The sequence below is a fragment of the Wyeomyia smithii genome, chromosome 2 (assembly GCF_029784165.1).
Source record: "Wyeomyia smithii strain HCP4-BCI-WySm-NY-G18 chromosome 2, ASM2978416v1, whole genome shotgun sequence".
NCBI classification, from domain to species: Eukaryota; Metazoa; Arthropoda; class Insecta; order Diptera; family Culicidae; genus Wyeomyia; species Wyeomyia smithii.
Window position 1 is genome coordinate 214,019,282 of NC_073695.1, and position 25,598 is coordinate 214,044,879.

The 25,598-nt window shown below is 36.1% G+C and overlaps 4 protein-coding genes and 1 long non-coding RNA gene across 5 annotated transcripts in view; 2 read left to right on the forward strand and 3 right to left on the reverse strand.

Annotated features, from left to right (window-relative positions):
- Window positions 1–25,598, reverse strand: part of LOC129725212 (nuclear inhibitor of protein phosphatase 1) — a 489,093-nt gene that overhangs the window by 462,720 nt on the left and 775 nt on the right. The window contains exons 3-6 of the mRNA XM_055680766.1: window positions 25,499–25,579; window positions 25,056–25,221; window positions 24,501–24,779; window positions 24,290–24,428 (exon numbers count right to left, since the gene is read on the reverse strand). Of these exons, the coding sequence (XP_055536741.1) occupies window positions 24,325–24,428; window positions 24,501–24,779; window positions 25,056–25,221; window positions 25,499–25,579 (630 nt within the window). The 3' untranslated portion in view covers window positions 24,290–24,324. The remainder of the gene's footprint in view (window positions 1–24,289; window positions 24,429–24,500; window positions 24,780–25,055; window positions 25,222–25,498; window positions 25,580–25,598) is intronic.
- Window positions 1,295–13,044, reverse strand: LOC129725200 (7SK snRNA methylphosphate capping enzyme bin3). The gene is made up of 5 exons (XM_055680731.1): window positions 12,548–13,044; window positions 2,868–4,993; window positions 2,478–2,696; window positions 2,271–2,417; window positions 1,295–2,209 (listed from the first exon to the last, which is right to left on the reverse strand). The coding sequence occupies exons 2-5, from the start codon at window positions 4,878–4,880 to the stop codon at window positions 1,589–1,591; spliced, it is 3,000 nt and encodes a 999-aa protein (XP_055536706.1). The 5' UTR covers window positions 4,881–4,993; window positions 12,548–13,044; the 3' UTR covers window positions 1,295–1,588.
- LOC129725223 (uncharacterized) lies at window positions 13,155–13,835 on the forward strand. Its single transcript, XR_008728033.1, has 2 exons — window positions 13,155–13,409; window positions 13,518–13,835. It is a non-coding gene; the product is annotated as an uncharacterized LOC129725223 (long non-coding RNA).
- Window positions 13,982–16,360, reverse strand: LOC129725204 (H/ACA ribonucleoprotein complex subunit 4). Its single transcript, XM_055680747.1, has 4 exons — window positions 16,166–16,360; window positions 14,772–16,090; window positions 14,540–14,710; window positions 13,982–14,482 (listed from the first exon to the last, which is right to left on the reverse strand). The coding sequence occupies exons 1-4, from the start codon at window positions 16,176–16,178 to the stop codon at window positions 14,414–14,416; spliced, it is 1,572 nt and encodes a 523-aa protein (XP_055536722.1). The 5' UTR covers window positions 16,179–16,360; the 3' UTR covers window positions 13,982–14,413.
- Window positions 20,394–23,663, forward strand: LOC129725207 (stromal membrane-associated protein 1). Its single transcript, XM_055680756.1, has 3 exons — window positions 20,394–20,558; window positions 21,191–21,515; window positions 21,576–23,663. Exons 2-3 carry the CDS (start codon window positions 21,267–21,269, stop codon window positions 22,758–22,760), a joined length of 1,434 nt encoding a protein of 477 aa, XP_055536731.1. The 5' UTR covers window positions 20,394–20,558; window positions 21,191–21,266; the 3' UTR covers window positions 22,761–23,663.

The following is a 25,598-nucleotide window of genomic DNA, read 5'->3' on the forward strand; positions in this document are numbered from 1 at the left end:
TTCGGTCCTATCATAATCAGAAAAAAAATACAACAGAATAGAAAAATAAGTTCGAGTAAAAATGGACAACAGTGTATAAAAATGAAAAATACAAATCATATTTACCTATATGCCTTCATAAAAAGTTTGGAAACCGTTTGTTGAAAGTAAACTGAAATAGTAGGAGGGTGGTATTCAAGACACGACCGCATGGCGTTGACTACCATATTCTTATATTCCATTAAAATAAATAGTAGAGGACATTGCAACGCTTCTATTACAAAACTTCGAGGCACCAAAAGGTGCCAGTTGCCGATTATTCTTGTTTACTGGTTAGTCCGTCCAGAATTCCAGCCATTTTAGTATTTTGCAGTAGCCATGTACTATTAACTGCCACCAGCATTACGGGTGAAACCGGCACGAGATGACCGGTATTATTTTGTCTTTCCCCCTTTCAGCTGCTAACACCTAGCGTCCGTATGTAACCGGTACGGTTTAGTAATGAAACTGAAGGGGTGAAATGTTCGAACGGTACCTTTTATATCAAGGCTTCGTCAGTTAGTTAGAAAGAAGGAGGAGTTAAGTAGAAAATGGAATGACAAGGAACGTAAATAAGAGTCGGAAACAGAAAGTGACAACAACAATAACAACAAATCAGCTAGATTGTATCCGTTAGTGTCGACTGTGCTTGGGAAGAGAAGTAGTGATTGGCTGCGCGGTATGATTTAGACAATCGATATTAATTACCAATTTTTCAATAATGTGTCTCAAACAATAGTTTGTTTTTGCTACATAAATTTAACCGTAAAAGAATTTTTGATCGATTGATGCCAAAACCTCGGAAACCTGATTATAAATGACTAAAAAATAAGCGCTCAAAACCTGACCTCTTTTCCATGGTTGAATTACTAGATTTTCAAATTCAGGCACCTAACTTCGATATAGACGTAGTCAACGTTAAAAAAACGCTTTTTAAGGCCCAAGCACAATTCATACGTTGCAGCTGCATTTGCGGCAATTTGACAGCTAGCCCATACATTTTTTGTCAAATTAACGTCAACGCAACGCAAACGTATCCGTTGTGCTTGAGCCTTTATTCTTGTTTTCGAACGTATTACATTCGTATGAAAGTGTTGAAAATCCTTTTTTCGTTTGAATTAATCTTTCCGCACGAAAGCTAGGTACGGCATTACTCTTGAGGCACAACTAAGTCGTGATAAAATTGAGAGTTTCTCTTAAAGTACATGAAATTCATTGAAGGAAATAAATATGCGCTATGGGAAAAGTCATCAGAAATAAATTGGTGTTTCCCAAATAATAGTAGATAAGATTTGTAATCCTCTTACGAGCTATGTACAGTACTATTCTTAGTAGATATCTGAGATACAAGACAAAATGTAACAAAGCAAAATCAAGGACCATGGACCCTTTTCACTACCTTCTATCTTCAACACCAGAAAATGCAATCTAACTCATAGCGTCAGCGGACTAGTTTCGCATCAATTCTAGGTATAGATTGGTTTTGAAATTTGCTGAATGTCAACATGAAATTCAATCACAGAATGAAATACGATGTGTTGTGCAGAAAAAAAAATCAAACTGTTTTTTTTTACTTGTCCGGTTGCGATTGTGTAGTGCTTGGCGAGTTAGAAGATTGATCCAAATCGGGTCTGGTTGGTGTTTGCGACGCAGAATTAGATGACGGTTCTGAGTCAGAATCTGTCTGACGTATGCTACTCGATTCCTGTCCTTGTAACCTTCCGTAAGCAGACGCTTCTAACGGAAAAACCTCCATAGGGGGATACACGTGGGGTCGATTTTGTTGTGCGCAATAGTTTTCATCGTTTTCAGCACTTCTAATACTCGCCGAATTAGGCGTGTTTGAGGCGGATCGTCGGTGACATAAATCCGATGGCGGCGACCAGGTAGTCGAGTATAGTGGTGATGCAAAACAGTAGCTTCCCCGTCGACTACTAGCGCCATAACTTGGTTGATAGCTGTCGGTTTGACGTGGATTGTAGTAAGGAGATGTTGCCATAAAGCCATGCACCGGCGTACAGCGGGTACTGTAACTTGGTTGGTATGGTGTAGTTGAACCCCAAATGCAATTATTTCTCGTTGGTGTGGCGATATCTGAATATATGTTGTGATTATTCACATAGGGTGTTTGCGGATGATATGTGTCACTCCATTGTGCCTGACTTGGTGTAAAATCACCCTTTACGTATAACTGAAAATTTAAAAAATAATCATAGTTACATTTTCTAATTGATCATAAGGTCGTTTATCACCTGAATAGGCCGTCTAAAACCTTTGCTTAAATGACGCGGAATGCCCAGTGGATAACTGTGACTAAAACCTACTTCTGGGCTCAATAGAAAATCATGAAATCGATTGGGAAAAAATTCAATATTTTTATAGTTTTCAAAAATGGTGTCCTGAAAAGTACGAAGATATTTATAAAATGATTTAATTTCTGATGATTGAAAGATTTATACCGTTAACTTTTTCTTTTTCTTATAGCTTGCCCAGTTTTGGGCTTCCAGAATTAGCTTTCCTCCGGGGCGCAGATGGTTGAACATTCGCTTGAATGCCAACTTCAATCCGTTGTCGCCAAAATTGAGATGGATCCACTTGGTAACAGACAAGCATAATATCAAATCGTATTGTTGTGTATCGTAGCTGATAAGAGACTCATCCTTCAAAACGTAATTCATCTGGAAATAGTTGAGATGGTATCAGAAGTGAACAAAAATTTATATTGTACCAATTTGCCGTGTAGGATTGAATATAATCTTGATGTGCATACTGTATATAAATGTCTTTTAAGAATAATTTTTGCAAGTTTCATCATGAATTCATTGATGAAACAACAATGCTTTACTTACAGTTTTGAAAATTACATTGTTAGGAAATCGTCGATCAGGGCAGCCAATATCCAACCGACACTCTCTTGCGCCTATATTGCTGAGTGATAACGGAAAAGAAATTGGAAAGAAATCCGCCTTTCCTTTTCGAGGATCTCTCTTATGTTGTTGCTGACGGTGGTTGTGATGATGATTGTTATGATGTTTGCCATGTGCGTGGTTATTACCAACAAATTTTCGTCGATGGTGTTGTCTGCTCTTTTGTTTTGATTTTTTAGAACACTCTGGGACAATTTCGGTAGATTCCAGCTGTTTTGTACTCTGCAGTGTTTCTATAGATGTAGATTCAGGATCTTTAATGTGGGGCTCAGCTTTCTCAGCTTTATGGGCCTCTCTTCTATTTTTCATCATTGACTTATACGATTCTTCCGGAGGAACACGAACGTGCGTTACCAAATTTCGCCTGGCTTTAGATATTAATTTACTGTCTATATCAACGCCTGTAATGCTTTTTGTATGTAACATTTTTGCTACAGCAATGGTCATTAGGCCTACGTTGCAGCCTATATCAAGCACATCCTTTTCGCGAAACAAATACGGATTTCGCAGAAAAACTTTGAGCCGTACATCTATAAATTCGTTCAAATTACGATATCCATAGTATCGATCATAATTACCGTAGTGATACTTAGTTTCTTCCTGAGGTTTAGTAGTGCACTCTTCTCCACCAATTGCAGATGTACTGGGCTCCTCGTTATTTTTGTTGATCTGATTTGTTTCAGACGACTGTGCACTGTTGTTGGTATTACTGTCGGTTTCCGTTGCACTTTGCTTGGGAGCTAGCTGTGAGTCGTCGCAATTAGATGTACATGATTGCGTCCTTGTGCGATTTCGCCCTCCAACCGGTAATGTTGGCCAATGACCGCGTTTCCAAGCACCGGGTTGTGGAACAACAGGACTAACTATTTTATCCATAGAATCCATTCGCCGTAACTTGCTTTTGCTAGCACAAGTGCTTTCACTAATGCGACGTTTCCTGCAAATCTCCAAATCCAACTTCAAATGTTTGTGGCTCCGATCCCGATCTCCGGTATTCCCACTCTCCAACGTATGATCCGCTTCCCTACTGGTTGATACCGACGGGGCTTCTAACTGGGCCTCCTCTGCAGTGGTTGCCTCGGTCTCTGAAAGACTTATACTCAACTGCCCACTCAAGTTACTGTTATTGGTTTCTATGCTTTGATTATTTTTATCAGATTTTGACTTTCGTTTTCGTTTGTTGCGGGCACGTTGCTTTTTCTTCATTGGAGAACACAGCTGCATTTCGTATTCTACTGAATCTACCGGATCCAACAAATGTAGCGGATCATTGATATTGGGCGGTATAATAACTTCTATTTTGTTCTTGTAATGTGGAGGAGTGGGAATTGGTGACGATTTCGGGGTAATAGCATTTTCTGACTCATTTTGCAAACTATTCAAATTCAAAGGATCCGAAATATTTCCTCCTAAAAGAAACTTGGTTGGTGGAATAATGCAATCTTTCCTAGGACGTTTATCCGGTAGGAAAAATTTCGAAACCGCCTGCAAACACTTAGTTCGTACTTGCATCAAGTTATTTGAATTTTGTTTCGAGTGTTTACTTTTTCCACCACCTTGCGACTGTTTCTGGTCTGAGTTGGCCCCACCAGGCTGTTGTTGTTTATCATCCCCCTTGCAACCAATAGACGGACAATCTTGATTTTTCTGTTGGTCCTTCTTTTTTCCGCAACCGCTATCCTTTTGATTTCTTCTAAACTTGTTTAGCTTCCACTTTTTATTTTTACCCTGATTCCTTGAAAAATGCAGCTTGTTCTTGTTATTGCCATGCGACCGTGGACGTGACTGTTTTGGCGGATTTTGGCTGCTTCCTTCAGACTTTACTGCTTCGTCCCCTTCGCCACTAACAGAAGCGAAGGGACGATCAACGCTACTTCCAGCTTTCCCTCCTCCTTCATCCGCACCCTGTGACACAGCCACACCATGTTCCTCCATTGATGACGCTGATCGTATGTTAACACTGTTAGCTGAATGGCCGTTACTCTTCGTTTGTTCGACGTAAAAGTTTTTGACGATTATGTTACAAATGTTAGTGTCGAAAGGTGTATCTAAAAATAAAAAAAGAATAAACAAAATGTTAGACGAGAGTTGCTGAAAATAATGCTATTTCAATATTTACTAATAAGGTATATCGTATAAAATATCTTATCAAATTATGAATTTTAAATTTTTGAAGCAAATTTAAATTCTATTGTAGTTTACAAGTCAAACCACACAGAAAGAATATATTCACACTTTGTACGAAAGATCGATTCGAACGAATTAAAAAATAATATTGCCTTTTTTCGAATGAGCTAATTGGTCTAATGATTTGCAACGTTCGCTTGCCACTAATTTAATATCCAAAACACCGAAAGCGAGTATTGACAGCGTATGCCGCAAGCCATCGAGGTCATGTTAATTAATTAAAGTAAAAAAAAAAGGAAAAAAAGTAATATTATTATTATTAAATTATTCCTCAATTTCCCCACAGTAATTATTATATGACAACGGCAAACTGTTTGCCGTGTGAATTTCATTTGAATTAACAGATATGAGATTTGAATTCAAATTTTATTATACATATTAGTCTCTTGTGTTTTCGGCGTGTGAAATCTCTTTTCTGTATTTCATAAGAAATCTGTTACTGTTATCAACAGAAACTGTGTTGTATTCGTAGTTCGGGTCCTGCAAGTAAACCTGCAAATTAGATTCCTTGTTTCATTTAAACATCGGTGTTTTCATCGAAGTGGGAGAGTATTGTTTTCTATAGCTTTGCATATTTATTTTAGGTTGTAGGGTGTAGAAGCCGCATTGAAGCCACCAGGTGGTTGACTACGCATTTTCATCGGAACAAGATTCGAAAAAAGCTAAGGGGTTACTTATAAAAACACTGTCTTATGTTTTCATCACCATAACAAACATGAGGATATGAGTGGTATGCCGTTGAAAATTGGAAGTCGACCACGTGGTGGCTCGAAGTCGGCCATTAGTGGCTTCAACACACTTCCACCTTAAGCAATGTACAAAAATACAGGGCGATTGGTTCCTTGTTGGGAGTATTTCAGGGGTGATATAAGGATGAAAAAAATTTCTTCTACGCATATGCTCTAACGTTAATCTACTCGAAATTATTCAACTATTGAGTTTCTCGGATGCTCTTTCATAAAGTAGCTTTAACTTCAAGTGTATACCACTTAGAGCAATTCTATTGGTTTTATTTGATAACTGAGAAAATTTTCTACCAGCTACAGCTTTTACATGTCTTATTAAATGTAAAAAATAACATTCTAGAAGCAAACATGTTCAACAGTAGTACTGTTTCAAACGTATTTTGATATTTTCTCACAAAAAAAAAAGTGGTTACCATTATTGTTCTCTTAGCCCGAACTGAATTTGTTGAACCGGCCTACAGTTCGCTCTTCGACACCAATTCTCTATCTGATTTATTTTTTTGAGAAATTGCAATTTCAATGCTGCATGTTTAGTGGAAGGGAACGATCAAACATGCTGCATTAAAATTTGAAATTTCACGAAAAATAAAGCTGAAAGAGAGTTGGTGTCAAAAAAGGAACTGTAAAGCGGTTGAAAATATTCAATTCAACCTAGAAAAACAATAATGTTAACCATGTTTTTTTTTGTGAGAAAACATCGAAATACCTTCACAACAGTACTACTATTGAACATTTTTGCTTCCGAAATGTTATTTTTCACATTTAACTAAGCAGGTTAAAGCTGTATTTGGTAGAAAACTTTCCCAGCTTTCCAATTAAACCAATGGATTTGCTCTAAGCGGCATACACTTAAAGTTAGAGCCACTTCATGGAAGAGCATCCAAGAAACTTCCCAGCAAACCAGAAGTCGTATAAGGATATTAATTCTAAATCGCTAAAATGTGCATGTCGAATTTTAAGTTCCATAAGATGCAATTTTAAATTTGTTTATATCGTATAATATTTAAATCCGATAATACGCAATATTGAGTTTTATATGAAGCAATTTAACGTGTCATATAAAATTGTAAAATGCGTCATTCCTCTAAGTTGTGTAGAATGCAATTTAAAGTTTCAAATGAGACCATTTAAGATAGCCTGCGAAGTTATACAAAATCTAACAATTTTTTTAACAGTGTACGTATATGGCCTCCAGACTTGTACACATAGGCGCATTTCATGCATCTTATATGATCATTTTTTACCAAATAAGGATTCAGTTAACAGAGTTGAGCGTGAGTTATATCAACCAATTTGTTTGTTGGGTTAAAAGTTATAGTTATAGAATAACTCTGAGTAGATTTACGTTAGGCCACATGCGCAGATGTTTTTTTAACTGGAAAGTCATCAGATCACTCGTTTGAAGCAATATGCTGAAAAAAAATATGAGATGGTCCACTTCCTAACGTTAACATTGGTCTTGTTAAAAACATGTTTTGTGTAGTAAACAGGCTTTTCTCCCAAATTATTGGGATCATCTGCTACATGAAATGGGGTGATAGTGACTTTTTACAGTATTTTCAAAAAACTCTTTTCATGTTGATTTTTGCCGAACCAGTAATTATTTGAGTAGTATGAAAATCCGCCGACTATGAATGAAATTTCAAACGTTTACTTTATGTAATAAAACAAGAGTATTCGTAGGTCCTATAAGATGAATCGGGTCGAAATTGATCTCTAGTGAAAACTATGTACAGTAAAGTTTTTTTACGCGTATTTAGATTTTACGCGGTTTTTAATGAGTTACGTATCAAGCGTAAAAAATAGTGAATATCAAAGCTCACTAATAGGCTAATAGGAAAACATTAGAATATATATCAAACAAAATTATCAACATGTTCAAGCAAAAAAATCATAGCAATCGTAGCAACAATTAAAGCGAAGTTAAAGTTTAAAAGGATACATTTTTGTTTTTTGCTTCATTTACCAATAATAACTTTCACTGTATTACGAAGGCAGCTAATATACGTATATTATTGAAAACATATTATTATTTCATTTTTACATGGCAAATGATCGATTTCTAATAAAAATATCAATCACAGCCTCTTTGGAAACGAAAATGGCGATATTCCAAATCAAAATGCATTCGTTCTGGCTTACGAAACCAAATTTAATAATTTCACTCTCATTTGGCAATCGTTCGACCGATTTTCCAAATTTTTATAATACCAAATTTACTTCAGATCTTCCTGATTTACTTTCAGGATGCACAAAGTCATTGTTCTGCGATGACACAAGCATTACCGTAAAAGGAAAAAGTGTTCGTGTCATATGCAGTCGCGAAAAGCTGATATTTTTCTTACAAATGTGGAAAATCTTTTCCAATGCTTCTAAAACTCAATTGATAATTTTTCCTCATAAGTCTAACATATTTATAAACCACCTTACATATTCACACCATATCCAACATATATAGGTAGCAAACATCTAAAATATTAACTTCATAGGAGCGCATTTGAGGTTATTGCCGAAGTGTGATTTGATGGGATTGCGTTTATGGAAATTGATACTGAATACAATCGATCGGATTGTGGGAATTGGTTAGTTGGAATGTTGGTTTGGTCTTGAGAAAAAGGACAATCGGAATGTTGTCTGGAATCGGACTGTGGGAATTTGGTTAGCTTAGGTTTTTAGCTGGTTATAAACTTTGAGTTATTGGCTCATAACTTTGGGAAATTAAATGTATTTTACGGGTTATAATATCATTAATTTAAAAATGAAAGTTTATATTTCGTGGGTTGTAATATATCACATAAACCTCGCTTAATTTGAATTTTTATACGAAACAAATATACATACGCTACATTGTTTCAACATAATCAACATGGCGAAAATGTTGAATTGTACTTAGACAATTCAGAAGTGTTGTTTTTAATTTTGTATTTGAAATATCGAGTTAATTATCAATATCCTTTCGCATTCAATGCGATGCAATTCTAGACCAAGTGTTTACATTTTTTATGTCAATATAGAGCAGTTTCACAAAAAATGTACCAGTTTTAAATTTTTTTTAAATTGTCATTTTTGATTTGGCTGAAATTTTGCATAGACTTTTCTATACGCAAAAGGTGCCATTTTGTGCTACTGGTTATATTTTTTTAACACGGCTCATTTTTGAGAAGCTATTGAAAATTCTATTTTGGGAAGGTATTGATGATTACAAATATTTTTAGGGCCAAAACAGTTTGTTTGATCGGTGTGATGCCTTCGACAAAGCTGTAGATAGTACTTTTGTCTTTCCGAAAAAAATATACACTCTAGAAAAAAATTATTTATCTAAAAAAAGGTAAAATTGAAATTAAAGATAAATTATCTAAAGGTCTCATTTTTTAAAAATCTAATTATTTTATAAAACCTACAAAAAAATTACCTAAACCGGTCCGATAATGGAGAAATCAAGAAAAAAAAAATTATTTGTTAAAAAAAATTTAATCAAACGATACATATTTTCTTCAAAGTTCCATGAAAACAACATAAATAAAAATTAAAACCTGTTCCTAGACAACAATGGATTTTTTCTTGCTCGAATGTATACTTTTCTTGAAATGCAATTTTCTTCAGTAAATCAAGTTAGGTCTTTAAAAACTTATACAACTCTGAGTCCATAATTAATTCTAGTATGTTTTTCGAAAGGTTTGATAAATTCGGATGAAATCCGGACACCACTCCTGAAAATCCGCATCGTTCTAAAAATATTGCAAGGTATACAACCCTAGAGTATACAACTAAACACTGTTATTAGAGGGGTTTTTAATTAGTGACTTAATTAGTTTTAGTTTAAGTCTTCCCTTGAAATCTTTATAATTTGTTCGAAATATATTCGAAAACATTCAAAAGAATTTCGTTTGCACTTGGCAATGTTGTGCATGTGGTTTTTTTTTTTTGTTCAAACATTTATGTATTTGACACGACACAAGCGTAAAGTTGTTGTTGAATAAGCCCCAAGAATTTCTCCTAATGCGTCTAAATCAGAATTAATCCTATTTCGTCAAAAACCAAATCCAACTTAACCTCTCAAATTCAACAATACTTACGTTATCATATTGAATGGTTTTGTCTAACTATGATCAAATCAAATTTATTATATGAATCTTACTCTGAAAATTATTTCGAATCCGTTACATAGGCACACTAATAGGGAAACATTAGAAGATATGTCAAACAAAATTATCAACAAGTTCAAGCAAAAAATCGTAGCAATCAACAATTGGAGCGAAGTTGAAGTTTGAAAGGATTCATTTTGTTTTTTTTCGCCAAGTTTTTTTTTTTTTGTTTGCCAACAATAACTATCACTGTATTACGAAGACAGCTAATAAACGTATTTTGCAGACAGATTTTTTTACGCGGGGGACGCGTTCCAAATTTATATGGAATGCCGTAAAAAAAGACTAAATTGAGTTGAAAATATAACGTGGAAAACTTTTCCAAAACGTTCGAACGTTGACTGAATACCACTATGGACTTATGGAACATCGTACAGGCAACGTGGTATGCTATTCCAGCTTTTACTCGTGAAAACCTAGTGGTAAATATACTACGAATAAGATCTTACGAAACAAAGGACATGCTATAAAATATTGAAAGTAAGTTTTGTAACGTTAAAAGTCACTTTTCCAACGATATGTAGAGAAATAAAGCTTAGTTGGAATGTTTCGTGAATATATTTTGATAGTGTCACTACATTTTACACTTTTTATTCACTTTCACTATTTAATTCTATCACTTTTCACTTGCATATACGTATTTCAACAATTACATAGTGCCGTCGTCAGTGCTTATTTGGACTGTACAGTCCAAATAAGCACTGACGACGGCACTATGTAGGTGTTAAAATACGTATATGCAAGTGAAAAGTGATAGAATTAAATAGTGAAAGTGAATAAAAAGTGTAAAGTGTAGTGAAGATTTTCTATAAAGACGCTCGAACAGAAGTGAATAAATTTTGATAGTGTATTTATTTTTTTTCGCCACCTAAAAAACACTTCCTCACGCAAAAAATATTCGAAATCACCGACACTAAAAAATTTCAGTTATATCTCCGTTCCTCTTTCGAAAAGAGTGTCTGAAGATCGTAATGACGTAACATAAAAGCATACAACAACTAAAATCAGTGCGAAAATATGGAAAATCACCAACACTGCAAGTGTATTTATTGTTTTCGCCATCACTGTATAACTTATAATTATTACAAAAATGTGCAATTCTGGTTGAGCAATTCATAGTTTTTATAGTTACCATATTCATGAGATGAACTGTTAATCGCCATCAGCAGCATCGAAGTTTTTCTTTGATTGCACAAGGATAGAAATCGTCTGCAAACATAGACCAGCGGCGCTCTGCTCTACCTGTGCTGTACGGTACTGTTGCCTTTACCAGCATGTTTTCGTTCAAGACATCAGTTTTTATTACGTTCAAACAGTAGGTTAACACATTGTTCAAGAATGGGGGTTGTTTCAAGCTTCTCGAAAAATCTTTTCCTTCGAGACATTAAATTAGTCTAAGTTCTTGGAAGTAAACATTAATGGAGGTGTTGGGACGGGGAGATTATTTTCTTTTAATAATTGTATCGAGAAAGTCACAGTAATTAGTTCATGTCGTCTGTGTTAGGCATGCTTGCGTAAATTAGTCCTTGAAACTTTTTAACAATTTTTACCAACGAAATAATGTTAACAACTCGTGTATTTCCAAATTGTCCAACATTTCATCCATCCAACAACATATTGGTTATTGTTATTCATCATGTGGTTATGCTGTTATTATCGTTTGAAAACTGAGAGAACATTTGCCATATTAAATCCGTCAACATATACAATGAAATCCAATATTTTTTTCTAGATTAAAATAACACTTTTTTTCCTTTTTTTCATACAGAACATTCTAAATATATCTCATTTGTAAGAAAAACTCGAAATTAGTAAAGAACAAACAAATATTAACACCTATCCCGCCCACGGCACTGACAGCAAGAAAACGACGCAAAAACACGTGCCGTTTAGAAAAAAAAAATCTTTATACGCATAATGATCAGATCAGTAACATGTTCTTAATCATCCCGTATACACTAACAGTTTGTCAATTGGAGTAACAGAAGGCATCACTCCGAAACCGGAGTGTAGCATCTAGGCTTTGCTTTGGCATGAGAGCGTTTTGCTAGCTCGAGTCTCCCTACTAGTCCTGTGCGCCGCCACGCCGCGCCGCCGCCGCCGACACTTTTACGCACGCTGCCGCCGCCGATGATTTTGAGTCGGCGCGCCGCCAAGGAAATTTTTATCGCGCCGATAGTCATTTCTTTGCTGATTGTTAAATTGTTTGTTTACTTGATTCCTAACCATTCTTATTTCTTTTTTTGACATCCTGTCAACCCGGATGAACATATTTTTATTTATTTATGTTGAATTAAAAACCGAACATGAGAGTGTACACATCACACGCATTATTTTAGAAGTGGTAATTAGTGTCACGCCGGTATACGCCGCCGCCGCCGAGAAATACCAACGGCGTCACGCCGATCGCCACCGAGGTAAAATGTTTTCTACGCCGCCGCCGCCGATGATATGGTCGGCGCACAGGTCTACTCCCTACCGCTTTCGATACCCAAAAATATAAACAAACAAAAATAACACAAACCTGTTTCTCTCCTTTCGGTGGTGGCTTGATTAGCAAAACAAAACTGATACAAAGATGAATCGCGATGTGCAGCGCTCTCTTCTGTTCGCGTGCCGCGTTTGCTCTTTCTCTTTACGTTCCTTGCAATGCTATGCTAGTGCAGCGCTGTGCGATTATTGTTGCTATTACCGAATGTACGAATTATTCGCTCTCCCTTTCTTGGGAACATAGAAGCAAAAACATCCAGTCTCCTCCACCGCCGTTTCTGGTCTTCTTCTGATCGACAATCTTATATCTTCCCGTTTATCTTGAGTTTTATTCACTTGATTGGAACTGTTTTGAGCACGGCAAAATTAATTCATTTATTTAACTCTTTTTAAAAGCAACTTTAGTTTGAAAGTCTCACATGTAAACCATTCACAATTTGACTCGAATAGCACTGAAAATCTACACTATTGCTTAGCCGAGCACAGACCATCTACACACTTCTGAGTCTTGGCACGAACTGTCGATCGAGCATAAGTGAGAGCAAAATTTACCACATTGTGAAGCGAACTGTGAAGTTTTCAAGTAAAAAGCACTAACACTGGCCTGATTTGACAGCTGCACAACCGCTGGGCATTGTAGAAAATATAGAAAAATGGCTGCCTTTCTGTCACATGATGGAAAAAATATTGAAATACGTTCAATCGCGTTCATCAAAAACCAACTACTATCGTATTTCAATGACCTTAAACAGTAGCAATTCAGTAAATTATAAATGTCATTTACTTTGCAATGTACAAGGTTAGTATCGAGACTAGTGTAATCGCACAGAATTTGCTTTAGGGAGGTCTTAAGAAGCGAAAGCCCTACAGTAGCTGAAAACTACGATTAACATTCGGTGAGGATTACCAGGACCGATATATTATCCATAAAATGTTATAGATAGCAAAAAACGCAACGTGTATGACCTGCAAATTAACATTTATTTTGGCAATAATCTTTTCAGAATAAATGACCGACACCATGCATAGTTAATGCAAGGCTTACTTTTCAAAAAGGATTTAAAGTGTTCACGTAAAATTGAAGTTATTTAATGTTTAAAAAATCTGTTTTTATTTTTTCTCGAACTTAGTGACTTCAGTTTATCAATGCTGTGATTCTATACTTAACATTTAGATTATATACATATATTGTGTATCATTTTATCTCATGAGATTGTGATTACAATACAAACAGCATTGTATTTATCGTTTTATATTGAATTAAGTGGTTTAGAGTAAGTAAAAATTGATCGACAAATAAAAATGCGCCATCTCTAAATTCACCAACTGCCATCTTTAGTTAAAAGTAGTTGATAAATGCGGGTTGCGGGAGCGCCAGATTCAATTTCATTATGGGTAGTTTCTCATTTCCAAAATTGATTCTGTCACACCTACGACTTACGGATAAATGAAAGTACGCCGTTTAAACTTAATTTTTTCAAATATTGAATAAATTTTTCAATAATCCTTATATCTAACGAAAACAAACATTTCGCATCATAAAAAATACTTTTGTACCTATATTCAGTTAGGTAACAAACGCTGTCTGTTTGTATTTATTGTTAGATTTTGCAATAATCGACACGCGTTCCTTAATTCAACACAACTGGCCAGCTACAGAATATTCATCCTTAGCATCGATTGGCCTACAGCTTTAGAAAAACCATAAAAAATAAAATTTTGCAAATTATAGAACTAAAGGTAATAGCAAGCAAATTTAACAGTTAACTGTGAGATAAAATTGACCACTGAATATGCTAAAGTAGGCTCGTGAATTAAGGAAGCCACAACAATTGTGGCGCAGCGATTAACGTCTGAAGCAACCGTAGCAAAAACCGAACCCTGATAAGACTTCCCTCGTTTATTCGTCCTCCTCTGCTGGTTTCTTATCCTTTTTCTTTTTTTTCTTTTCCTTTTTGGAATCGAGAGCCTTAAAACAGAATATTTATATAACTGTTGTATATGAAAGCATACTATGCTTATTTACCTCTTCTGTAATAGTTTCCGTTTCCAGAGCTTCAGACGAGGCAGTCGCTTCAATTCCTTCTTCATCTTTCCTGTGCTTTTTTTTCTTTTTCTTCTTTTTCTCTGCGGCTTCTGTGTCTATAGCAGTTGTTTCCATTGAGTTATCGGCAGCACTACCAACACTTAGCTTACGCTAAAACATAATGTTTTTGAATCACGTTCTTAATCGCAAGTATAATATAAAGCCAAATTACCTTTCCCCCAGCCAGTTCAGAATCATCTTCTCCATTTGACTGCACCGGAGCGGTTGGTTTTGAAAAATCCGTATATCCGGTCAACCATTCTCTGGGTGTTTTATCGTTAGGTTTTCCATATTTGTCCAACTTTCCACTAGCAATTAGTTGTTTTTTCATAGAAGCCTTTGGACCAAGGCCCCACTTGCGCGGGTAGGTGTCACGTTCCATGATAACTCGCTTGATCTTAGCGCATACACCATGATCGCAGCTGGCCATCGTTGCAGTAGTCATCAGCGCAATGCCCAGGGCAATAGCTTCACCCTTTGTAGTTACAATCACTATTTCCTGATCCATCTCGATACCATCTTCGTAACGCAATACACCAGGAATCATTATTTTGGCCCCATAGCAAACAGCATTCACCGAGCTATCTTTCATAATGATACGTTTATGCCCAACTAGTAACCCCTCAAGCGGTTTTATAACTCTTCGAAGCATTGATTCGTCTTTATGATTTTCATAGAGGTATTGAGCATCCAGGACGTCATGCATAGTGACCATGCCGTCCTTTTCCGATTGGATTCCGGAACGAACACGACGGAGTTCCAACATTTGACCTCCAACTCCGGTCACAAGACCCAAGTGAACACACATTGTTCGAATGTAGGAACCAGCTTCACAGCTCACCCAAAATACACCCATGTTGCGTTGTTCGTCATAATCCAGAAGTTTGGAATCGTAGACGGTACGAACACGAAGCTGTCGTTTTACTGCAGAAATTAACGGAGGTCGTTGAAATAGCGCGCCTCGAAGTTTTTCCAATCCTTGATGAACTTTGGCGATATTCGCAACTGCTGAATGTAACTTGAAAACGGCCACGTATTCCTTACCAGCACTTTGTTGACTTTTGACTAATCTGGTTGCCCGATCGATGCAGACTATTAGACAACCAGTCACTTTTGGATCCAATGTCCCGGAGTGACCAGTTTTTTCGACTTTCAAGATTTTCTTTATCCAAGCTACAACTTCATGAGAACTCGGATTGGATGGTTTATCAAGATTGATAAATCCAGATGTTACGTAGTCTTTGATTTTACGGTTCAGAGGAGAGGATCCAAAAGGCAAAGGAGTGTAATGATTGGTTCGAACATTCAAGCGATCAAAATGTTTTAACAACAGTGGCCACTTCGACGTGTCTAGTCTGGCTATGGCATTTGAAGCTTTAATTTGAAATTCCGCTGTTTTTTGAATTTCTCCTAGGTTATCAACTTCAATACCTTCTTCTTGTTTGATTTTCTTTCTTTTTTTGTCTTTTTTGATACCAGGAGATCCCATTTCTAAAATGAAAAAGGCCTTGTTATAACACATCCGCCCTTCAGTGTTTCTATAATGAATAACACCAGCGTACTCACCAAAGTCGGACATAATGAGAGAATATAATGCAGATGTTTCTGTTCTTCAACGGAGGTGAAATAAATGAAAATATCTTCCGAATATTTTAGTAACAACTAATACGCCATTGATATGCGTACTTATACCCGGTCTAAATATTATGCAGCAACACGCGTGCGAGAATATGTACTATCTTTTGAGGTTAAGAAATACTCATTTGACTTTTGTATCTTTATTACAGGGGTGTGTATAATCGTCCTTGCACAGAAAAATGATACTACCCAAATATGCGTATTTTTGACGCAAATCAGCCCTAGGTAAAAGTGATTTACACACAAGAAAATTTTACTAAGCGAACACGTGAAAACAACGTAAATTTACTTAAACCTGAATGTTTCCACTAGTTTAGGTAAACAATACGTATAAAATTAGGTGAAAACAACGCAATAGCTTAATAAAATGCGAATAAAAAAAAATACCTAAATTTGTATGGAGTTTTGTTATTGATATTAATGATTCAAGGTATTCAATTTTACCTAAATGATGACTTCTGTCCAGGTACTCAAAAGTAGGTAAATCAATTTTACCTAAAAGTACCTTCCCGCACATAAGGGCTGATTTGCGTCAAAAATACGCATATTTTGGTAGTTTCATTTTTCAGTGTACCTATTTTGAGTACAGTCGTCGTTCGATAACTGCAACACTTGACATATGCCAAAATTTAGAGGGGGGTCCGTCACCACCATTTTTGTTTTCAATGATGTCGATATGTATTTTTTTAATGGAATAGTGGCAAAAATAGCAGAAAACTAAAAGAGACAAGCTATTCGATTAATGAATTTGATATTCATATTTCCGCATTATAATTACTTGCGTTTAAGTAACTACTTTACATAACCAATATGTAGGAGAAGATAAAGTTCATCATTACAATAGACCATTTTACGAGACGTTCTGAACTCAATTCATGAATGAAATTTTGACAGGAAGCTCAGAACCAAGTAAAAGCAACATCAATGTCAGCAGGATCCGTGACACCTGTCAGTTCGTAAAATGGTCTATATAACGCTAGGTCACAAAGTATTGTTTGTGATCTACTATGCCTAGCCTCGCTGAGTAATGAACGCTAGCCAAACAATGCACAAGGGATATTTTTTCTCTTATAATACTTACTGAAAGTGAGTCACATAACATGGTGATTTTGCTTCATTGATTAATCCAGCTTGCCACGAGCGGTAATTGCGGACAGTGCACGCAGCCCATTTTGACGTTTCCTGTAGGTCAGAGAATTTTCAAGTGCAGTAACGGAGTAGAAAATATAACAATGTCGTAACGTAGCATAGCAACTTCAACAAACAATGGGCGTTTTGTTATTTAAAGATCGTCGTGCGCATGCGCGAATCAGAATAAACAGAACTGTTTATTCAAGTTGCTATGCTACGTTTCAAAATTTTTATGTTTTTCGCTCCGTTACTGCGATTGAAAATTCTCTGACCTACAGGAAACGTCAAAATGGGCTGCGTGCACTGTTCGCCATTACCGCTCGTTGAAAACTGGATAGTGAATGATCTCCCATCTAGAATGATCTCCCATCTAGAATGAAGAGACAACAAGTAAACGAAATCGAAAAAAAATCGAAAGAAATGAAAGAGTCCTTTTGAAAAATTTCTAGAGATTCAACAATTTTCATTTTCGAATGCATTTAGAATCCCCCCGCGAGATCTGCCACTCAATGTCAAATATGACTTTGACATCAGATTTGACGGATTGCGGTCCGATAACTGCAAAGTTGCTGCAGTTTTCGGTCTTACAGTTAAAAAGCGTTGCAGTTAAAAGTCTTGCAGTTATCGAACGGCGACTGTACCTGGACCGAAGTCATCATTTAGGTAAAATTTGATATTAAAAAAAAATCACTTAAAATTTCATCGCAGGCTTTTTAGATTAAATGGACATTGCGTGGCAAATCATAACAGATTGGAAACGGGTCGGAAAATCCTACTCAGTTTATTTGCAAAATGTGATCGTCACAACTGCATTTTATCTGGATACCGGTTTCATTTCAAGGTGGGTAAGATTTTACCCGATTTCTGAAAAAAATCTTTTGTCATCACACACATTTTGACAATTTGAAAAAATATTTGCTTTTTCTTATACTAATCGATAACCGACCTTTCAGTAGGCACTACGTATTTTTCCTAAATCTCTACGATTTTTCTTCGATTTATAAATTGAAAAATATTTTTTTTTTAAATTTTCACTCACTGGCGAGTAGTGAACAAAGTGACACTTCTGCTGCAAGAAAATATAACCCTGGTAGAGCACAAAATGACATTTCTGTGGAAATATAACCCTGGTTCGCATGCTATGACAGAGATGCCAAATGCGAAGACTTAAGTCATTATTTTGTCTGTTTTATCGAGCCCCAAAGAAAATCCCATAAGGAACTGTCAAAAAGTTATTTACAAAATCAATGCAGCATTTTTCGAGTAGGAATGAGACAAATACAGGGCTGCGCAGGTACACTGCCTTCAAAAACAACTCAAACAGTGATTTTATTCAGAGTGTAATACCATTCGAGTAGTTCATTTTATACCAACTTTTTGGAAGATTTCTTCCTGAGTTTTACGTATGTCTTATGTATGTGGTTATACCAAATTCACAAAGTATGCTTGAGACCGTGAGGTAAGGTATCGTTTATATGACAATTAATAGATTACCGTGATTCGAGAGTATCGATACTCAGTATCACCCATTCTATCATATGACACTTGATTTTTTTTCTAATATTATATCGAGAGAATGAAAAATTTTCATTAAATTTAATTATCAGTTGATAGTGAAATTTATTAAAAAAAATCATTATTTCGATATTTGATATCATTCTACTAATAAGTTCAAAACGATATTTTCAAAATTTGACATAATTTTCAACTAAAGTTAAAGCGGTGATTTTTAATCGCAGTAACGGAGTGAAAAACATAAAAATTTTGCAACGTAGCATACCAACTTTAATAAACAGTTTTGTTTATTTTGATCCGCGCATGCGCACGACGAAATTTAAATAACAAAATTGTTTGTTTGTTTAAGGTGCTATGTTACGTTACGACGTTGTTATATTTTCTACTGCGTTAGTGCGATTGAAAAATTCCCTGACCTACAGGAAACGTCAAAATGGGCGGCGTGCACTGTCCGCCATTACCCTTCGTGGGAAGCTGGATACACAGAAGAAAATATTACTACAACCGAGGGGCAATACAGCTTTTGCCTGAGTTAGTCTTATGCTAGTGAGTAACTCTAAATTGCTCAATACTACTTTACTCCGAAATTTTCAGATGATTCACATCTTTTATTACCTTGAGAAGAAGAAAAATATATGAACGGTGAGACTGAGTAACATTCATGTTTATATTCGCGGTGGGGAAAAAGTTCAGGGATGGATATTCAGAGACACGGGAGTTACTCAGATTTGCTGTTCATTTTCCAGTTTTTCTCAGAAAAACTCGAAAAAACTCAAATTTATTCACTGTGTTTGGGCCCAAACACAATGGATACGTTGCAACTGCGTTTGCGGCAATTTTACAGTTAGTCCATACATTTTCTGCCAAATTCACGTCAACGCAACGCAGCTTTCTACGCCAGATCTCACCAAAACAAGCTTGGTCGTGTATCCTTATAAAATCGATTTATTTTCAACCAAAAAATCAGCTGATATTCAATTTCGAAAAATATTTCACTTATGAATTCTAGTTCATTAGTGTTACCTGTTTTAACAAACTTTGTTTTAGTGGAAAACCCGGAAAAACAGATGAAATAAAATTAAAAATTGGCTTACAACTTGAATAAAAGTTCGGGGCAGGAGGAAACTTTTTGTTACCACCAGCGTGTTAATTGTTTTCAACAAAAGTAAACTTGTATTAGTGAAATCGACCACTAATACTAGCTCAGATAGGAAGGTCTATTGTGCTTCCCGCATAATCAATAACCATAAAACGTGCCTAACAACTAGTTCAGGATATAGTCCGGGCTGTATGGGGCATCGTTAAACCATATGGATTATCATCCGTTTATGGTTATTGATTCTGCGGGTTGGGTCTTTACTCCTCGACTACAACTTGATAAATCAAGTCAAGTGGAAACACACTTAAAATAGACTCAAAATGTATTCACCGTGTAGGACCTTAGCGTGTACCGACTGTCCGATCCCTCACTATTTGTGCCATGTCATTCTGCCAAGTGTCAAATATGTCGACAAAAAAGATTTTTTTGCTTAAAAACTTCAAACTTTTGTGTGACGATTCTTCCCAGTGAAAGTTCGAACATCGAAGTCAGAAGAAAAAAAACTGAAGGCTGGAAAATTGAAACTCATTACACACATTCTCTGTTTAGTTTCCATTCCAAAATTATTAATGAACTGTAAGTGCTTATTATGAATAAAATTCGCGACGTTTTCTGATTGCTTTCAAGTGTATTTTGATTGTGCGCTAATATTAAAAACAGCGGTAACTACGGGAGGGAGGAGCTGATTTTTTCTGATAACTTCATGAGATTTTTTTGTAAGTAGGAGTGATATCCTGCGTAAATCCACTGTTTATCTGTGGTTGCATGTATTGTTTGTTGCTAACTCAGTTTTATCAATTATGGTATTTTCATGATTCATGGTTAGGCTGGTGATAGTTCTTATGAAGAGGCGTTAATTGACTGTTTTCTGCAAGCCACTGTGAAAAAATGCAAACGGTTAATCTAATAACAGAAGCATCGTGATGACGTTTTAGAATTTGAGTATATAAATGCACTGCAAAGAAACTGAGGCATCAAACATGTTCGATACTATTTAAAAATTTGCTAGTTGGGATACTTGTTTTATACGTGATAACTCAGAAATTAAACAACTTCAACTTTATATATTGCGTCATGTTCAATGTATACATCAATTGAATAAAGCATTTGAAAGAGGGTATAAATTGTGATTTGCCAAGTTTCCGGAAAACGTCTTATTGCACGTAACTGAATGAATATTATATAAATAACACAAACTATTGTCTTAGAAATTTAAGGTATAATCTATTCACTTGGTGTCGACATCTCAGTTACACAAGCTGCTAGCTCATAACAAGGATTACAATGAGTCGTAAAAATGAAACTGAACGCCAGAAGCAAATCCAGGAAAAATGTCAATTGTTGTTGACCAAAATGCTTCGGGATGATGACAACAAGTATTGCGTTGATTGCGATGCCAAGGGACCACGATGGGCTTCGTGGAATTTGGGTGTATTTTTGTGCATACGCTGCGCCGGTATTCATCGCAATCTTGGCGTGCATATTTCCCGTGTCAAGTCTGTCAACTTAGATAGCTGGACTCCGGAACAAGTGGTAAATTGTGATAAACTTAAAATTTACTTTCAGTTAATATTGTATAACTTCCATAAACAGGTTTCGTTAGAACAGATGGGCAATTCGCGGGCTAGAGCTGTTTATGAAGCACTACTACCCGATGGCTTTCGTCGCCCTCAGACTGATTCCGCATTGGAGAGTTTTATTCGTGCCAAATATGAGCATAAAAAATATTTAGCTAGAGAATGGGTACCACCCCCTCCTCCGAAAGTCGACTGGGATAAAGAAATAGATGAGGAACTCGAGCGCCAAAAACGTAAGAAGAAAACAGCGTCAAGTGGAGGGCAGATTTCGATCACTTCACCTGCTTCAACAATAGGTTCCAGTCACGGGGATAAGAAAACTTGTTCGAGCTCAGCGCCTGTTGCAGGTCCCCTTTTAAAGTTAAAGGCACCAGCCAGCAGTACAAAAGCATCCAGCAGAAATTCTACGGAAAATGCGAATTCAGCATTGACCTCTGTAACTGGTAATAATCAGGGAACACCCGATTTGTTGGGTCTTTCTCTGGGAGCGACAGACACCGGTTCAAAAAAGATAAATGGAGATAGAAGCGACTCGCTAGACATATTGTCCAGTGCATCCAATCGGCCAACCGAGAAAACTACCTCCGGCGTTGAAGATTTATCCAATCTCGCTAAGGAAGAGGCTGATTTTTTCAATCAAGCACCCAACAAAACTGGTGAATTGCACGGTAAACTTACGAAAGACAACATTTTGGCATTGTACAAATCAGTCCCACCAACAATGGTGAACAACAATTTCAATTCAAATCTCGGAGGTTTTGGTAGCTTTAATAGTTATCAGCCAAACACTTTTCCTGTGACAACGGCCAGCATACCTGCAAATCCTTATCAGATTAACAATAGTCACTCCTCCGTTAATGCAGCGGGTGGATTTGGTGCTTTCCAAGCATTCCCTAGTAATGGTCAGTTTATGGCTCCTGCAGCAGTGGTACCCACAGCTGTTCCAGGAAACCCTGCGGTGTATAGCAATGGACCGTTTCCTGCCACCAGCACAATTCAGTCGAAACCAGCCTTCGGCGCAATGCAGTTTCCCAACTCTGTGCTCCAGCAACAGCAACAACCACAACAATTGGGCAGCTTTGCTGGATCAGGAATGACAACCGCTTCATTTGCTTCTTTTCCCGCCCAGCAAGTTCAGTCCCAATCTGAAAAACTAAGCAATCAATTTGGTAATATGAATGTTCGAGACGTGTGGCAATAACTTTATTTCTAGGGTTCAGAAATACCGCTTTCTATATTCATACCGCAAATGCTTAAATACACAGACTACAAAATCACACGATAAAAAAAGATCTACTTACGCGGAGAAAACATCCTACCTTAACTATGCAGACGAAAAAAAAGAAATATATTTACTTATATATTTTACTACATAAACCAACCTACGATAACGTTAGAAGAACTGGTTTATGAAGCAAGAAAATTATCTATAATAAACTTATAGACCTTAGATGAAGGTAAATTTAGGTAAATACAGAGAAGTGTACAAGTGAATGTAAACCAGAGAGCTGTTCACTTATTTAAGCCATCTTTATTATATTAGAGTCACTTAAAGACTCTTCCTTCGTTTGAGCGAATGCTACGTTTTGTTTGATGGAACTTTACATGATCTTATCAGTGCTCCGTTTTTGTACATGTTAATTAATGTTCAAGTTACAATTTCCTTTAGAATCGCGGGCAAAATATAAAAAATATAAATAATATAAAATCAAAAACTGCAGACGAGCTGCTAATGCTACTATAAGTGTGTTATTTTTCTGCAACATACATTCAAACACACGCGTACTAGGTATTACATTCTTTCGTCAATATAGCAAGATTCACAGCGACCTGCAAACGGAGACAGTATTTGACAAAACTTGATTTAGTTAACAAAATATTCAATATGACTACAACAGAAAGGGTGACACTGATTCGCTAAAATTGAAATATCAAATAAGCTTAAATACCAACTGATCAATTTGTCAGAGTTCTCGGTAGTATCAAGATGAGTAAACCAATATAAACTATTGTTGATATGGAATAAAATGATTGAAACTGGATGGTAAATAAAAAGCAAACATACGGTATATTAATATAGTATAAAAGAACGTTTGTAATATCATTTGAGTCTTGATATTTGTTTTTCTTCTTTTTATTTTATAAAAAATCCTTACAATCGTTTTGATAATTGTTGCAGTGTCTGACGTCAAGCAACTGGGGTCTTGTTGTATGCCAGAATTTACCCACATTTTAACAGTCTTCTACTGATGGTGCTCAATTTAACAGTTTACGAATATATACTTAGGTATTAGTTGTTTGCGGATTGTGTACCGATCGCATGCAACGTAATGTTCAAATCAATATCCAACACCATGCGGCTACGTAACGTGACTTGTGCTTCCAAGATTGCTGCGAGTGGAACTAGGAAATCACTTTTTGATCTGATCAGATTGGTTTGCAAAAAAATGAAACCATTGAAACTCATGAAAAAAAAAAATGAAATGAAACGAATCACCTGCCTACTTCATGTGTCTACAAAGTTATATTTGTTCTTCAATGTTCGTTCGTGTTACGCAGTAAAAAACTAAGATTACAGGCGAATTTAAAACCGTTTCAATATATTTTGTGTTCATCATTTCAAACAGTTTAATTCTATATGTTAACTATCGATTAAAACTACACTTTTTGTTGACGGCAGTAGCTCGTTACCGTCCATCGGAAGAATGATTAGTAATTCGGATTAGTAATTGTTCACTGTAACATACATATTTGCAAAAAGATTTTTAAAATCCTCCTAATCCAAGTGGTTTTCGTCCCGGCCACTGTTCCTTTGCGTATTTTTTCTTCTTCGGCTCATCTGATACGTCCGGATTTTCAACAATTTTGACTAAAATATGTAACATGATAATGATTAATTTGAGCGTGTACTTCAGCGGTTGGAATATACAAGCTAGTTTACCGTTCTTGGGAGTGCTGGTGTTGTACAGTGGAGGTGGCATCATTGAGGAACTCACACTACTTGGATTGACATCTGGTGCCGGATTGGGTAAAATAATACCTAACTTTGAGGTCAATCCGCTAGGAGTCGTGTCCATGTCGAAGCTAAATCCAGGAGTAGCAGTTGCTCCTACATTAGCTCTACTATCACTTACGTGATCGTCGATACCATGGTACAAACTTGGTACCAAACTATGTGTGTGCTGAATTGATTTTCCAGAAGATGGTAAGGACGACAAACCTGTGAACACTTTTTTGCATTAGATTGTATTTAATTGAAACTGATAAAAGCATCTATACACTAGAGTTGATTTTTAAGCAGGTATTAGACGAAGCAAATATTTGCTATTTTTGGTACGGATTTTATTTTGTGCAAATAAAATTCGTACCAAAAATAGCAAATGTTTGCTTCGTCTAATACCTGCTTTAGTATTGTTATCAAAGTGTACCAAAATTAATAACTTTCTTTATGTCGAAATAGGTGAAAAATCGTTTCTAGCGTATTTTTAAGCATTACCCATAGAGTTGATGTCGAATTTTGTCCTTTTTGCTGCAACTGGAACCACTGTCGACTGGATGAGGTTCCGAAAGCGTCCAATACTTGGATCAATATCCTCAGGATTGATGATGATTTCGTCTTCATTAAACTGCACGCCTTTTCGTTTGCGCTTATTTTTCATATTCTATATGAAAAACAGTAGTCGTAAATGACATGTGACAAATGAGCTCAAAGTAATTAGAAAAACTACCGAAATATATGTTGCTCTATTTTAAACAGTATCACTATGGAAGTAGGTGGATAAGTTTTTAAAATTTTGAAAAACAATTTAATTCAAAACTATGTAAATTAATTTTCCTTAAGATATACTTTAAAATTATTGGATTTTTTAGCAAGAACAGTGGTAAAAGTAATAGGTAATGAAAGTTAAAACTCGTAAAATTGTTCAAACATGCATATACCTTTTTGAAGCTAGTAGTCTCATCCGCGATACCTAACATCGAAATACGTCTGTTGTGAGCAGTGTTGTATTCTGTCAAGTTCTGCAAACAACGATAATAA